Genomic DNA, 16692 nt, shown 5'->3' on the forward strand with positions numbered 1-16692 from the left:
ATGCAAACTAGTCCCCCTTCGCATGTCAGCAGCTGTCTGCAGAGTTGTCTGCCTTGAGGACAGAGCTATTTATAGATCAAACATTCCATGGCTGTTTGACACTGTGGGGTTTAGAGAGCTGTTTGTGATGAGGTCTAACTGCTGTCTTCTCGAGTGCTCTTGTGGACCCTTGAGTTCATATAGCTCTATTAATATAGCCCAAGCTCACTCTTGTGTGAGTGCCTTTGCCTCCAAAGGTATATATACAGTGGAACCCTCATTTTGAGATCCCCTGAATAAAGACTCCCTCCCTTTTAAGACCATGTTTTCTCAGACTTTCTGTTTATACCCTCTGTAAATTTACCCCATTTTAAGACTCCCTCCTTTGTATTAAGACCTGATTTTCCCAGATTTTTGGAGCTCTTAAAAGGGCCGGGGTTCCACTGTAGTTGTAATGTTAAGCGTGCACATATATTTACACCCACACCTGACGTGTGTGTTTTCACAACAGGTGGATCTCTTCATCAAGGTGATCGTCAAACAAGGACTGGTTCTGCCTGTGCAAAAGAAACTGATCCAGGTTGAGAAGGCTGCCGGTGAAGATGATAAAACAGAGAAGTCTGGCGCAAAATCTCAGACTGTTTATGTTTTTTTCTCTGATCTGCCTACCCATCATGCAGCTTTGGTGAGTAATTGTGTCGGATGTGTTCTGTGATGTCTGCTTTTAGTGACATGGGGAATAGCCATAGTCATTGTTCAGTACTTTGAATGTCTGCTTATGTTGTTGTTATGTGTCACATTAGCAAGATCTAGATGTGGCACTTTTCAGCACGTATACGGGAACGTGCACGGGTAACGTCATCAAATCTAGTTTTTACGTCACGCGTTTGCCAAGATCTGCAGTCTTGGTGGGAGCAAAACAATGTATGATTTGGAACATTGGAGAAAATAAGTGAGTCACGGGTGACGTAATATCTACACGTACGCTATGCGTACAGGTCTTTGCTACAAGTTCGATCATCTAGAACACTGTATTTACAAAGTAGAAGGGTCTGATTAATGATTATGTAAATGAGAATAGACATAGACAGGCTTGTGTTTTCAGATTGAAAAATATGGCCTGCATGACTTCTGTGAGATATCATCCTAAGCCAAGGCTTACTAACTAGTATATGTCCCTGCATGAGAGTTTAATTTCACTGTGCTAAACCTTTTGCGGAAACTGATCAGATTCAACTTTTGGAACAAGTTCAGGGAACTTGGTGCCTTGTGATAATGTACCCTGATAGATAGCATTGCTTGTTTGGACCAGTCCAAAGAAACAAAGGGATGTTTTTTGCGCTCTAAATGTATACAACATATGCAACAACAATAAGTGAGATTGAGTTATGCAGAGCCAATCTTGTGACACCTAAGAGAATAACGAGCATTGAAATAACTAAGCGACTTTCATCCTCATTGCTTGTGGTTGAATGATTGCAGGAGCGACTGTGGCCAGACATGTTGCTTGCATCAAACGTGTGCCATGGAGAGTTGTTCTTCACTGTCATGCCTGAACTCCCCCCGTCTGTCTTGGTCAGCATCATCAGGTTAGAGGTCATTTTCATCACCGTTGTCACCTGTGTTGTGGTTGTCATCATCATCGTCATTGTTTTCATCATCATAATAAGTTGTTGCCATTTTTATATTCATTGTCAGCATCATCATCGTTAGAATCAATGTTGTCACCATAATAATAGTCATCATCATCATCATCATCATCACCATCATCATGGTCGTCATCATCATCATTGTCACTGCTATCATTATCTTCATCACTGTAATGTTTAGATCTCTAACAAGAAGTTTGAACAGTAGCAGTGATATCATCCTTTTTCACATAAATTGTTAGCTCTGTTTGTGTGTGTGTGCGTGTGTGCGTGTGTGTGTGTGTGTGTGTGTGTGTGTGTGTGTGTGTGTGTGTGTGTGTGTGTGTGTGTGTGTGTGTGTGTGTAACAGACACGTGATGAAGGTGTTCAAACCCCTGCTGGTGTGGAAGACGGGTCTTCTCTTGCAACAAGGAGCAGTTGACATCTTGGTTCAGCTGTGGCACAACAACCCGGACAACCAGAGTAAGCATTGCTTTGAACTTGTTGCGTATGTTTGTCTGGACGTTTCGAATTGAAATACAATTTTAGTCTGTTTGTGTGTGTGTGTGTGTGTGTGTGTGTGTGTGTGTGTGTGTGTGTGTGTGTGTGTGTTGTACAAAAATTATCAAAGAAGATGAGATTATTCAGACTAAACATGGTGTGTGTGTTGTGGGTGTTAGTATGTTACTGTGTGTGTGCGTGTGTGTGTGTTTCTGATTTCAAATATTACCAAAGAAGAAGATGAGATTATTCAGACTACACTGGAAGCAATAAAGTGAAACTGCTGGTTTAAGACCTTTCACTTTAAGACTCCCTGTACTTCAAGACTTCCTTTTCTTATTATACCTTCACTTTAATGTAAAGTCTCAGTAGGTGAACTGCTATTTTTAGATCCCTCTCTATAATGCCTTATTTTTCACTCACCTGATTGGTCAATTAGTCTCAGTAATGAGCAGCGATCATCTTTATAAATGTCCGTCCAGCTGTGAACAAAAAAAGTAATGTTTAGGTTTTCTTAGATGTTAATGAAGCGAGGGCTTTGAAACTTATCTAAAGTTTGATGATCTCAAGACGTTACCTAAGCTCATGAGCTTTGAAGCTAATTCATAGACTTCCATTTTTTTTATGACCTCCAGAAAATGATCGAAGTGTGGTAAACCCATGTCAACTTTCAAGGACATAATGGGGTCAACTTTTGGTTAAACAACAAATCATCATTTAGTTGAATGTTTGTGAAGCTAGAGGTTTGAAACTTGACAGTGTTAGGATTTGATGACCTCTTGACATTACCCGAGTCAAGGTGACCCTGGTCAAATTTCAAGATAATAGTGGGGTTGATGAGTAGGAGATGATAATTTTCTTGATGTTAAATATGGAGCAATATTATAAAGAGCAGCAGTTAATTCGCTTCAGATTCATAGTATGTATAATGGAGGTGATCGAGTCCTACCAAAAATTGCTCTTCTGGACTTAAATTGAAAGAAGTTTTAAAACAGAAGATCCCCTGTATTTGCAGCCAGTGAACACCTGAAGGTTCTGCCTTCATCCAACCTGGACGGCACACCAGTTCTGGTGGTGGCAGCACGATTACCCATGATGCCTTCCTCAGCGGGCAGCTCTTTGACCATGGACAAGAGCATGAAGTGCATGTGGGGGGCCCTGCAGTCTGTGCAGACCATCTGTGAATATGTGTTCCGCAAACACAACCTCTTCACTTTTGTAAGTATAGTTGTGCATGTGTGTTTGTGTGAAATAATATGTGTTCCGCAAACACAACCTCTTCACTTTTGTAAGTACTTGTGCATGTGTGATTGTGTGAATATGTGTTCTACAAACACAATCTCTGCAACTTTCGAGTTCTTAAGGCATGTAAGAGGTTTTGTGTGCATGTGTGTGTGTGTTGGGGGTAGGGGCCACAACGGTATTATTTTCAATTGTTCCCCATCCTTTGTTGAAATTAACCCTAAAGTGAAGTTATAGGCCTTTGTTTTTCTTTTGTAAAGAAGGTGGTACAGCAGTCCCTGCAATGTACGGCCCCCGGCGTGAGCGGCCACCTGACATGTACGGACACATTTGCTCGGCACGAGTGTTTTTCTTCTATATTTGCCCCCCCTTAAACGGCCACCTGCAAAACGTGGACGCAGACTCTAATTTTCAGTCCCAACAGAAGGTCATACCTGCAATGTACGGACAGACCATCGTCACATTTTCACCACAACAAAATCGATAACAGAACAGATGGCTCTTGGTACAAAGGTCACAGCCGCAAAGGCGTGATGACAGTCACTGACAACTTGAGTGCACGTGTACCCATCAGGAGGGGGGGTAGTTTTGGTCAGTTTTGGAGTACATGCGAAGATGCCAACATGAAAATGCACTATGCTCTTTATTCTTGTCTGTTGGACGTAAACAACAGAAACCACAGTCGATGAAGGTCCTGAGCGAAAGAGAGTGAAAAATCGGCCACAGTTCTCAGCATCGCGTGTCTGTGTGCAACCTCTTTCATTGACAAGATGCTCTTGTTTCCCCTCAGCCTTGACCAGTCTTCTTCTTCTTCTCGATCGCTCAGACAGGGACCAGTGAGTCGGTTGCCTAATCTGTGAACCCTTCAGTTGTCTTGCTTTGTCAAAAGTTCGACACAGTCGCCCTGGTTTTGCTCTGAGTGAACAGTGCAGCTGGCCTCAATTAGCTGACACCAAACAGCCCCAAACAGTACATGGCTGGGGGAAGGGAGAGAGAGAGAGAGAGGGGGGGGGGGGGGGTAGCTGGCTTAACTCAGTGGGGTGTCTGGTGTCACTGTCAGTAGGAAGAACATTGGAGAGAAATAGAGAGGTGTACTCTTCCACACAATTTGCAAGCATCAGTTGTTACGGCTTAGGGTAGGCAGTGAGGGAGAGTGAGAGCGGTGTTGTGTACAGTGTATTTCCAACTGAAGAGTAAAAAGACTAGTCACTGCCTCATGATCGGCATGCAGTCAATAAAGCCAGACAAGAAGAAAATAAATTACATGATTATGACATGCAGCTCTATCTGCTGCTTTTTATTCAAACTGGTTTTCAAGCTTACTCTCGCAAAGCATTATGCACATGTGCCTCTGTGCTGTGTTTGTGTGGCTGCTTTCGTATGTCAGTGCATGGTGAGTGCATTCACTGCCTTGAGAATTTATTTATTTATTTATTTTAACACCATTCATACAAATCATTTTTTATAGAACGTTTAAAGAAATATTAGGAGTTTGTTGTTATTGTTTAGTAGCCACAAGAAGTGGTTAGCATAGACTCAATCCTGTTGCTTGTGCAGTGTCTCTGTGTGAGTGTAGGGGGGGTGGGGGGTGGTGTGGTCACCCCTCCCGTGACCGGCCACCTGCAATGTACGGACAGTTTTGCTATGGCCCAATTAAGGGTGTCCGTTCATGAGAGGGACTGCTGTACAATATATGATGGCACTGCTCAATTGAACATTTTTGTTTGATGGTATATATAGTTTGTCTTGAGCTTTCACTTGGTATATCCAAAGCTGTTTTCGTAGAAAAGAACTTTTGATAAAGCCTTTTTCTGATTTTGTTTATACAGGTGACAACACCTTGTGATCTTGATAAAGCCTTTTTTTGATTTTGTTTATACAGGTGACAACACCTTGTGATCTGTGCTGTGAGAGCAATTTGAAAAAGGCACTGAATCGAATGACCTGCTTCCACTTGAGTTATTACCGCACGCTTGCTTCAGAACTGCGAGGCAATTACTGCCCTCTGCATAAAGCTGCCAGGATCGACATTGCAGGAAAGTGCGGTCCTCGTAAGTAATAATGTGTATTGGTTTATTTTATACATATATATTTGTTTAGAAGGAACAGTTCTGGTTTCACTCCTTTCAACCTGCACTGGATCACACTTTAGACTATACAGTCGTGTATGACCCATACTTTCTAAAGAAGGATTCAACATAAAAAGTATGGGTCGTACACGACCCACACCATCCGAATAAGTTTAAACATTTTACCGCCTCTTTGCAGAGTATGGGTGGTACATATTACCCATGCTGTCCAGATAGGGATAAACACCATACAATTCCTTCTTAAATTCCATATGGGTAATCACAGACTCACATAATCCCGACTGTATAGTTCAATCAATCAATCAATGAGGCTTATATCGCGCATATTCCGTGGGTACAGTTCTAGGCGCTCTGCAGTGATGCCGTGTGAGATGAAATTTTATACGGCCAGTAGATTGCAGCCATGTCGGCGCATATTTACCTTTCACGGCCTTATTCCAAGTCACACGGGTATGGTAGACAATTATTAACTGTGCCTAAGCAATTTTGCCAGGAAAGACCCTTTTGTCAATCGTGGGATCTTTAACGTGCACACCCAATGTAGTATACACGGGGGGTGGTTCGGACACCGAAGAGAGTCTGCACACAAAGTTGACTCTGTGAAATAAATTTCCGCCGAACCTGGGATCGAACTCGCGCTGACAGCGGCCAACTGAATACAAATCCAGCGCGCTACCAACTGAGCTATATCCCCGCCCCGTTCAGATTACATCATCGTTTGTTTGTTTGCTTACAAAGCTAATCCTTTAAAAAATAGTTGGTTAAGGAAGGTCCAATGCTGTTTAAAGATTACTTAAAGTCTTAATGATAACCTCATAGTTTTAGAGATGCACAGACACTTTCGTGAGGCTGTGGGTTGTCCACGGCCCAGGGAATGACCCAGGTAGCATGGTGAAGGTTAAATTAAAAACGGAGAACCAGCATAAGGTTGTTTTGTTTATTTGGGGTATGTAGCTTGACATTAAATAACATATTCTTACTCCGAATCACATTAGCATTGAGTCACCTGAGATGCTTATCACTGAAAAACGCTTACCCGGCTAAAAATTTTAAAGGGAAGCAACCCATCACCAAAACGAAAGTGAAAGTAGCTTTGGTAATGGGCCAGCACACTGGGAGTTACCTCCCATACGGGAGTGTGCCACGTCACTTCCTCTAGGAACACGTGCCTATCTCATACGTTCTTTTCACCTCGGAGAGGACGGTTCACTTTTTGACGCTCTGTGGCCGACCTTGTGTGTTTGAGTGACACCCGCCGGCCACGTTACCCAGCTTTTCTGCTCGCCTTGCCTACAGTTTGGTGAGCTCGTTCCCGTTTGTTGTTGGTTGTTTGCGCTGTTTTCGTTACTGTACGTTGTCCGTTTTTTGCGGACTTGTGTGTCAGTGACTTGCGTGTTTAGCCATTTTGTTGTGTGAGTTAGTTAGCTAGCTCGTATGACTTTGCTCGTAGCTCTGCGTGCCCCTTTCTGTGTTGGGCAAGTGTAGCTATAGTATTTTGTTGACGCGAAAGAGTGTGTGTTTACTGTGTTCAGTCGTTTAGACTTACGTGTCAGTAAATTTTTTCGCGTTGTCACGCGTTGTTGACTTGTGTGTCAGTTACTTGCGTGTTTCGCCATTTTGTTGTGTGAGTTTGTTCTCTAGCTCGTGTGACTTTGTTTGTAGCTCTACGTGCCTCTGTGTTTGTTGGGCAAGTATAGCTATCGTATTTTGTTGACGCGAAAGAGTGCGTGTTTACTGTGTTTTCAGTCGTTTAGACTTACGTTTCAGTAAATTTTTTCGCGTTGCCACGCGTTGTTGACTTGTGTGTCAGTTACTTGCGTGTTTCGTCATTTTGTGGTGTGAGTTAGTTTTCTAGCTCGTGTGACTTTGTTTGTAGCTTTACGTGCCTCTGTTTTTGTTGGGCAAGTGTAGCTATCGTATTTTGTTGACGCGAAAGTGTGTGTTTTTTACTGAGTTTTCAGTCGTTTAGACTTACGTTCAGTAAAATGTTTTCGTGTTGTTTACATGGATTTGACAGCATGTCTGATTCAGACAACCGCTGTGGCAAGTCAGACCCCATGGGGAAATTTTAAGCCTTAGGCTTCTTCTTTAGCAGTTTTACTTGTACAGACCAAGAACGTAACAATTTGTTGTCTGTACCTTTTTCGGCGCCTAGCGCTGTTACTACTTCTGCTATCTTTTGTGGCGCCTAGCGCTATGGTTACGTCTGCTCCGGTTCTCTACTACGGAGACTTCGTCCTCGTTGTTAGCACCTGTGCAGGGTGCGTTGGTTCCTTTCTGTTTTAGACACTGGTTCCGGGAATCCGCAGCTTGGTGCAAGCAGAGTTCCAGCGTTCCGTCGCCAGTTGTTTGGCGTTTCCGGCATCTGGCAGTGACGTCCGGGAGTTGGCTTCCGTGTCTTTGCCGTCCATTTCCGGTTTGGAGCAGCGTCCTCCCTCTTCAGCTGCGGCTGGTAAGCAGAGCTGGTCCAATAGCCCTCGTGAGGCGCCTGGACGTTCTCTCTCGGGAGACAGCTCTTTCGCATCGGGTCACGACCGATACCATGCTGATCTTTCATTTCCGGCGATAACCTACGAGGCCCCGGATTTGATCGAACAGCTGCGGCAGTCGGTTTCGGCTGCCGCATTTCCGGCACTTGCCGGAAGTGATGATCCGTCCGCTCCGGCACGCTAAGGCGGTCGCGGCAGGATGGAGTATTCACTGACTTCCGGTCCTTCCGGATCGCGAAGTCAACCAGTGCAGCCTTCGCTTCCGCATTGCGCGGTTTTGTCGGCTACACTACCGGCACTTGCCGGAAGTGATGATCCGTCCGCTCCGGCACGCTAAGGCGGTCGCGGCAGGATGGAGTATTCACTGACTTCCGGTCCTTCCGGATCACGAAGTCAACCAGTGCAGCCTTCACTTCCGCATTGCGCGGTTTCGACGGCTACACGTCCGGTTTCGGCCGGACATGCTGCTTCCTCTTCTGGTGCTTCCTTCCGGATACCAGAGGGTGGATTCCAGCGTACGCCTTCCGGCCTTTTAGTGCCTAGGCTTGAGCAGGCATCACTCCACTCGGATGAGGGAGTGACGTCAGCTCATCCAGCTCCGGTTTTTTTTGCGGATGGTCGTCCTGCCTACCCTTACCTTCACAAGGTTCTGGGTTGCAGGATGATGTTCGTGCACAGGCATTTCCGGTTTCCGGTTTGCCAGGGCATGCTTCTGCTTCCGGAACTGTGGTTTTGGTCATGGCTCCATGTGTGACTATTCTGATGCTCCATCAGGGGTCAACGAGGAGTCTCGGGGCGTGTTTCCGTCGAAGCTCAAGTCTGTTCTTGACATCGCGGTGGAAGTAGCGTCTCGTTTTTTCCCCGAAGGGGTGGTGGCTGCGGACTCTTCCGCTCCGTTCCTTCCTTCGGCTATGGCGGACTTCCGGCCGGCACAGGAGGATGTTTCTTCCTTCCGGTTCGCCGAGTCTCCGTCAGTGGCTTACCAACTTTTGCATTCGCTGGTTCGTCCAGCACATGCGGGGAGTGGTATTCGGCCAGTGCCTGTTCCGTTACTGCTTCCTTTTGGTCCAGTTCCGGTATCAGCTCAGCAGTGGGTGGCGTCGGCTTCTCAAGCCTCTTCCTTTGTGCCTACGGGCAATAGGAAGCTTAGCTTGTCCACTCAGAGCCAGAGCTGGCTGGTGTCTTTTGCACTCCCTAGGGCTACCCTTCCGGTTCTCCGGGAATTGCTGCCTCTTCTGGCTAAACCGATCAAGTATGATCCGGTTCTGCCGGTTTCTGAGGCTTCCCTCCTCTCTGCTGAGGAGGTTGGACGTCGGCAGATCGAACTGTCCTCCGTTGCAGAGACTCTTGTTCGAACTCTGTCTCGGTCATCGATCGATTCGCTGGTTCCTTTCACTCTCAGTGAAGAACAATATGCGGACGATGTCTCTGCCCTTTTGACCACCTTGGCCAAGGTCAAGGAGGAGCAATTGCGTCTTTCCTCCCTACAGTTCTCCCAAGCGGTCCTCTGTAGGAGGGATCTCTTCCTCTCGCAGTCCCAGTTCACGGAGCTGGCTACTAGGGAGACCTGGAGAGTCTCCCCTGTCTCAGAGGAATCTCGCTTCTGTTCTCTGGCAATGGTTGCCAGACAGAAGGAGATTCAGTCGAACAAGGACAGTCAGTTCCTCGACTTCACTCTGCAGGGGGTGAAACAGTCTAAGCCTTCTAAACAAAAGCAGGCTCAGACATTGTCGAACTTCAAGCCAGCTCAGAAGCGGCAGGCTCTGCCGGTCGCTCGTGGCGGGAAGAAGAGGACGGCATCGGGGAGGGGGTGTGGCGGCTCTGGGAGTAAGCCACACCCCCAATGATGCGCTCATGATCTCACCCACCTCCCGCCTTCCACCTTGGTGATGGCGGGAGGCCCCTCCCGTGCGTTTTCTCGTTGGATGTCGGTAGTTGACAGCCAATGGATTGTGGGAGTGGTGAGATCGGGCTTCCGCCTGCTCTGGCGGGAGGAAAAGGCGCCTCTTACCCGAGTGCCGCCGCGGTTCAAGCCCCTCTTCTCGCAGGAAGCACGTTCCGCCTTGCAGTCGGAAATTGCCTCTCTGCAGCAGAAGGGCGCGGTGGAGAGAGTTCGGGTCCATAGCTCCCTGGGATTTAAGGGCGTCTTTTCGCCGTTCCCTAAGCGTCAGGAGGATGGCGTCCCGTTTTGGATTTATCTCTCCTCAACACTTTCTTGAGTGAGATAAAAGTCAAGATGGAGACGCCAGCCTCGGTCCGAGACTCTCTCTGCCCAGGAGACTGGGTGACCTTGATCGATCTCAAGGACGCATACTTTCATTCTTATGCATCCGGTCGACCGGAATTGGCTTTGTTTCCGGTGGGGAGATCAGATCTACCAGTTTTGCGCACTCCCTTTCGGGCTGTCCCTCGCACCATGGATTTTCACCATGGTGGTGAGACAGTTCTGTGCACTGGTGAGGTCCTAGGGTATCCACCTGCGGGCTTATCTGGACGACTGATTCATCATGATCCAGTCCCAGAGCGGCTGTTCGCAAGATACCCTAATGGTTCTTTGAGAATCCAACTTGTTGGGGTTCTCGATCAACCGGGCAAATCCGGAGCTGACCCCGTCACAGACATTCACTTATCTGGGGATGTCTTTCGACACGGTCGCGTGGACTGTCCAGCCTTCTCAGAGAAGGGTGGACAAGCTCCAAGCTCAGATTCGCTCCACTTTGCCTCTCCTGATGGTTTCATCTGTCTGGACTTGGTGGCTCGCTCGCTTAGAGCGTCCACCTCGTCAGTTTATGCTTCCCGCTGGAAGGCATGGACTGCCTGGTGTTCAGCTTCAGGGATGAGGTCGGTGGCTTCGCGCTCTATTCAGGTCGCCAACCGCCTCTCTTTCATGTCTTCGCAGGGCGCCTCAGGCTTCTCGTTGAGGTTCCGGCGCTTCGCTATCTCGGCGACTCTTTAGCAGATCGGTCGGTCTGTTCGAGTCGGGGGCGTTATAGCTGCAGTCATTAAAGGGGCTGCTCTTAGGGAAGCTAAAGCTCGTTTGCCCGCTCCCAAGTGGGACTTGTTTTTAATCCTGGAATTCCTATGTTCTGCGGATTTTGAGCCTTTGAGCGAGGCCATTCTGTTCAATGTCACTCGCTAAGCGCTGGTTCTTCTTTTGTTGGCAACGGCCCAACGGGGTAGCGAGGTCCACGCCCTGTTGGGTCAGCCTGGAGATATCTCCTTTGAGTCGGACGGTTTCGCATCTTTGCGTTTCCGGCCCGATTTCCTGGCCAAGAATCAGTCTCCGGGGCAGGCCTCTCCGCTGGTTAGAGTCAAGGCTCTGATCAGCGCGTTTGGCCCCGGATGACCTTGATTTGGTCAATTGCCCTGTGAGGGCTCTTTGTCTGTACTTAGCCCGGACTCAGCTGTTTCGGTCTAGTTCTCAGAAGTTGCTGTTTATCTCGCCCTTTTCTAGGCGCGAGTAAGGTTTGTCGTTGGCCTGGTGGGTGTCCTCGCTCATTAAGCAAGCTTATGAGTGGAGTCGCACAAAGAGGGGGGGGGGTCATGCCCTCCTTGCCACTTGACTCGGCCCGAGCCCATGATATGAGGGCGTGGGCATCCTCTCTGGCAGTACTGCGCTCCAGATGTCTAGAGGAGGTGCTGACAACTACGTTTTGGCGTTCTGAAGATGTTTTCTTAAACTTTTATCTTCGGGACGTCTCGGCTCTTCGACAGGATGGCTTCAGAGGCCTTCCAGTGCTCATAGCAGCAGGCCAGTTCCTGTCCAGAACTTGATGGTGAGTTTTGATTCATTTCTAGCCCACCGCCTTGTTGATGTTATCTGCTAATGTGATTCGGAGTAAGAATATGTTATTTAATGGAAAATTTCCTAGATAAATTTTCATTTAATTAATATACTTACCCGAATCACATACTGTATTCCCTCCCACCTGCCCCGCGTATGGTTTTAAGTTTTTCTAAGACCGTATGAGATAGGCACGTGTTCCTAGAGGAAGTGACGTGGCACACTCCCGTATGGGAGGTAACTCCCAGTGTGCTGGCCCATTACCAAAGCTACTTTCACTTTCGTTTTGGTGATGGGTTGCTTCCCTTTAAAATTGTTAGCCGGGTAAGCGTTTTTCAGTGATAAGCATCTCAGGTGACTCAATGCTAATGTGATTCGGGTAAGTATATTAATTAAATGAAAATTTATCTAGGAAATTTTCCAATTTAGTCTTTCTTTTAGAAAAATAACTTATATTATTTCAGTGAGTGAATGATGTATGATTTGTCCTGTCATATGCTTTGGATTTGGATGCCTGATCATCTTAAAGGGCCAGGGTCACAGGGGTCACAGCATTGCTGAAGCAAGGATTTGTCTGTTTGTCACAGATTACGATATAAACAGTCAAAAGCTTTACACAACTATCTCGTTCGATCACAGATAACCTACATAACCTAAACATACATTTAGTGTTGCCGGCCAAATGAAACTTTATGCGGTTTGTCAGTTTGCATCTCCTGCCAAAATGTGATTAACATTTCCCTTGATTGCGTTCTGGGGCTGAAGGCTGTGTGCAGTATGCCAAAATTGACCCACATGCCATCTTTTACAATTTTCTTACGTAATCAAACACAATGTCTGTACATAGAGCACCCAAAATAGAAAGAATTCTCCCTCTCGCCGAGACTAATAGACTTCCATGTAGGCTAGTTTGATTTAATTTGTTCATGTGCGGGACCTGATGTGAGCCTGGTCGAGGGCGACTCATTCCTGCCAGGTGACAGACCAAAATTAAATTGTAAAAAAGTTGCAGTTTTTGACTCCTTGTATGAAAGTCAATGAAACTTGGTATTTTTTCAAACAGACAGCTGCCCGAGGCATGACTGAAAGCCCTAGAGGCTCCAAGCACCTGGACGTGACAAGTCCATTAATTTTGAATCTGGCTTGGGATTAGTGTAATTTTCATCAAATTATCTTCTTGAATCTAGCTTGAAAAATGATTTATCCTTATTCATCCATTTTATGTTTCCATCCATAAGAGATCGACCACTATCATTCCAAAACCAAAACCAAGACTCAAAAACTTGAAAGGTTAATGTATGGAATATTGTTTAATAAAACATGATAGAGGACATTGATGTGTATATGTTGACAGAGTACCAGAGCATCGTGCCCTTTCACAACTACCCCTACCTGCATGCAGCCAACCGGAGGATGGAGGAACTGTTCAAGGAACAACACTACCGCCCTCCTGACCCTGTCATTCCGTATGCATGCTCTTTGGAGACTCAAATTTGGGCGGGGAAATAGCTCAGTTGGTAGCTTCGCTGGTTTCAAAACCAGTTGTTGCTTTGGTTCGATCACCATGTTCGGCGAGGGATTTATTTTCAAGAGTCAACTTTGTGTATACTCTCCTCGGTGTCTGAACACCCCCGTGTGCCATTCTGATCATCATCGCTCCACGGCTATCGCCAGTTATCTCTCTGACCAGACGCTGAAGTCCTACGCGAATCTATCAAAACAAGAATACAGAGTTATCTCCCATATGTTGGTCCCGAGTAGTGTTTGCGAGACGAAAATGATTGCAGATTGGCCGACTTCGACAGTGATCTCCGTTCTGTTCTTCACAGTAATGATAAAGACATCGTTCTAAGGTCAAAACAAGTCAAAATTTTGGGACTGCTGCCGGAAGGAGACCGTAATATATGGTTGCATCACTGTCAGAAAAAATCGTCTGCTCCAGTGAGCGCCGAAACCAAACGGTTGATTATCACGTGACACGTTTGCCATATTTAGAGTTGTTTGCACAGTAAATACAGCCGCGAAAAATAGCTCGCTTGAAACTGTCTTACATATCAATTCCTTTGTAATTTAAAAATTACACAACACCATGAAAAATCATTATCGACGATCGCGAATCTGCTTATATCCATAACACATTACGAAAAGATCTAAATATGTAAAAAATCGATTTCCTCGCCAGACAAGGAAAACCAAGGCATCCTGTCAGGAATAGAATGAGCCGAACTCATTTTGACCTGAGGTCAGGATGCCCCGTGTGCATGCATGTGCATGATAAATTACCCAAGTTCACATAGAAAATCTCAGGGCTTGAAAACTTGATTACACGCACCTTAAAAAAAAAATTAAAAAAAATGGATAGCGCCTTACCGTATGGCAGCTCGCTTTCCCCAGAGAGAACGCAAACCTCACAGGATCCTTATCCTTATCTTATCTTTAACTTAAAGCTGAAGAATATATCAACACCAAGCAATTGGCTTTTGAAAAAAAATGGAGACTAAATGCAGCTCCGACCTATCTCATACTGGCCTGGATATTTTTGTCTCCTGTGTGTCCAAACAGTTCTCGCTAAGTCTCCCACGGCATGCACCTGTAAAAAGACTAAGCGGCTGTACAATTTCTCAGTCTAACGTTGGTCACTGTGCTCTACACTGCACAAAAGAATCTTTCACTGTGGCTTTCTTTTGATGGAACGGACAGGTTCAATGTGTGCAGTCAGACTGAGAACTTGGGGAGGGAGAGGAAGAGAGTTGGTTTTTAACTTTCTTCAGCCTATTAGGCTGTGAGAGTGAGATGATGGGAGGGCGCGGGGGGAGGAGGGAGGAGGAAGAGAACATTGTGCTTGTGTGTGAATGCACGCTTATTACAATTTGCAAGTCATATGTACATCATGCACGGCCTGCATGTCTATGTGATTGATAACTTCACTTTGAACAGTGGACTGCGGTGCATTGTGTTTGCACTTTTATGAGTGTGCCTGTTTCTGTGTTTGTGCTGGGCTTGCATGCATGCTTGTGAAAGTGAGAGGTCAGACGTGAATTCAAACATGTTGCAGTTGTCACCTGTGTGAGGAGGGGACAGAACTCTTGTGCCCACATTGCCACATCTGTGTCCAGTGCATCAAATGTCTAGCTGTAAGTTGGCTCTCAATCTGTATTCACGTGTCTGTCATGGAGAAATACGTATATATAATCATGTATGTGATCTGTTTTTACCTTCCATATCAAATAAACTATGGTAATAGTGATAAGTACTGTTCCTTTCTGTTTATGCTAAGTATTTAATTGTAAATCACCAGAAGTAAAAATGGACGTGCACGTCTCTCTAATACTTGCACACACACTGACACTATCACACACACAAATTAAGCCACACACACACACACACACACACACACACACACACACACACACACACACACACACACACACACGCACACACACACACACACACACATACACACACACACACACACAAACCAGACTAACTACTACACATTAGCACACCCGCACACACACATGGTAGAAAACATTTATCATTGTTCCCCATTCTTCTTGCAAATTGCAGAAGTTTGAGCAGTTCATCAAACCAGGCTTCATACGATCACACTTTATCGGTGATCAAGATCTTGCATCCAGTGAACAGTCTGGAGGTGATGTGTACGCTCCGGTCAACATCAGGTTTTTATTTCGTCACTTATTTGTTAAATAATGATAATAAGTTGATTTTCTATAGTGTGAGCCTGGAAAATAGTTCAAATGTATAAATACATGCTTAAACTTAAAATCAACAAACATACAACAAGTTGCATGAAGCGATATAAAAACATTTAGTCAATCTGTAGGCATCAAACTAAAAGATCAACACCAAAAAGCATTCATCGCCAAGACTACATTCAGATAGTCTTGGCTAACCATACCTGAAGACCGAGACTGGTCATGCTCATCTTTGCAAAGCATTACCTGGTATTCAGACTTGATCGTGTGACAGATGTTTTCTTCTACACGAGATTACGTTGATTGTCTAACGAAGCCGTCAGCTAATCAAGCCATGCTAAAACAGTGTTACGGAGAGTGTTGAGTGCAATTATGTGTATAGGCTTAACAAAATAGACACATCTTATTTGTGATGTGGTGCTATTTCCATGCATCTTTTTGTCAAAATAAAAAATAGACATTGAAGTTTTCTTATGTAATGCTAATTAAGAAACAACTTTCCATGAAGTAAAACCTGAAGTAATCATTGAAGTTGTCTAATCTTATCTGGTGTTTGGAATTTGATTCAGTCTTTTAAACTTTAATTAGTAGAGGATTTCTTGAGCTGTTTTGTAGAATATTTTTCCATGTGCAATGGAAATTATCCAAAATCTTATTTGAGTTTATTAAAGTCCCTTTAATTGTTTCTTAGCGCTAATTTTATAACCAAACAAGGTGTAAAACCTATGAATTAGCTGAAATATTGTTAAAATTCTACACAGAAATAAGGAGACAGTACAAAGAAAAAAACAAGCAAATCCCGCATTCACTCACAGCATCCTGACTCAAATGAAACAAAACTGTGACACTCACAGAATGATGTCTAGGTAATCCATATTGAATATAAGTCACATTTTCACAACAAAGTCCCAACTGTACACCTATGAACATTTCCAAAAGGATTAGGACGCTCCAGCCATCCATTGTTATCAGTGCTGCCACGCCCCCCTTGCAACTACACATTCGAAGATTCATGCAGTACCACCCTAACACGTGTAGTTTGCCGACTCATACTAGCAACAACAGGACTGTTTCTTCCTCAATATCACTGCTATTATCGCTTTCTTGAGGCGAAAACAACACGTCGGAATCATGATCTACAGGGTCCTCAAGATCCAACATCCGGAGAATCTCCTCCCGTGACAAGGCTCGCCTTCGATTCATTTTTTTTCTCGAAAAAACCACACAAATCAGGCTAATTTTGCATATGGCGGAAGGGCAGGC

The 16692-nt window shown here is 45.3% G+C and overlaps 1 protein-coding gene across 1 annotated transcript in view; it reads left to right on the plus strand.

Annotated features, from left to right (window-relative positions):
* LOC138978544 (uncharacterized) overlaps positions 1-16692 on the plus strand; it is a 98808-nt gene that overhangs the window by 35474 nt on the left and 46642 nt on the right. The window contains exons 13-20 of the mRNA XM_070351293.1: positions 491-664; positions 1462-1568; positions 1978-2090; positions 3124-3326; positions 5233-5401; positions 13068-13179; positions 14769-14847; positions 15281-15393. Coding sequence (XP_070207394.1) covers positions 491-664; positions 1462-1568; positions 1978-2090; positions 3124-3326; positions 5233-5401; positions 13068-13179; positions 14769-14847; positions 15281-15393 — 1070 coding nt within the window. The remainder of the gene's footprint in view (positions 1-490; positions 665-1461; positions 1569-1977; positions 2091-3123; positions 3327-5232; positions 5402-13067; positions 13180-14768; positions 14848-15280; positions 15394-16692) is intronic.

Source organism: Littorina saxatilis, linkage group LG1 (assembly GCF_037325665.1).
Source record: "Littorina saxatilis isolate snail1 linkage group LG1, US_GU_Lsax_2.0, whole genome shotgun sequence".
NCBI classification, from domain to species: Eukaryota; Metazoa; Mollusca; class Gastropoda; order Littorinimorpha; family Littorinidae; genus Littorina; species Littorina saxatilis.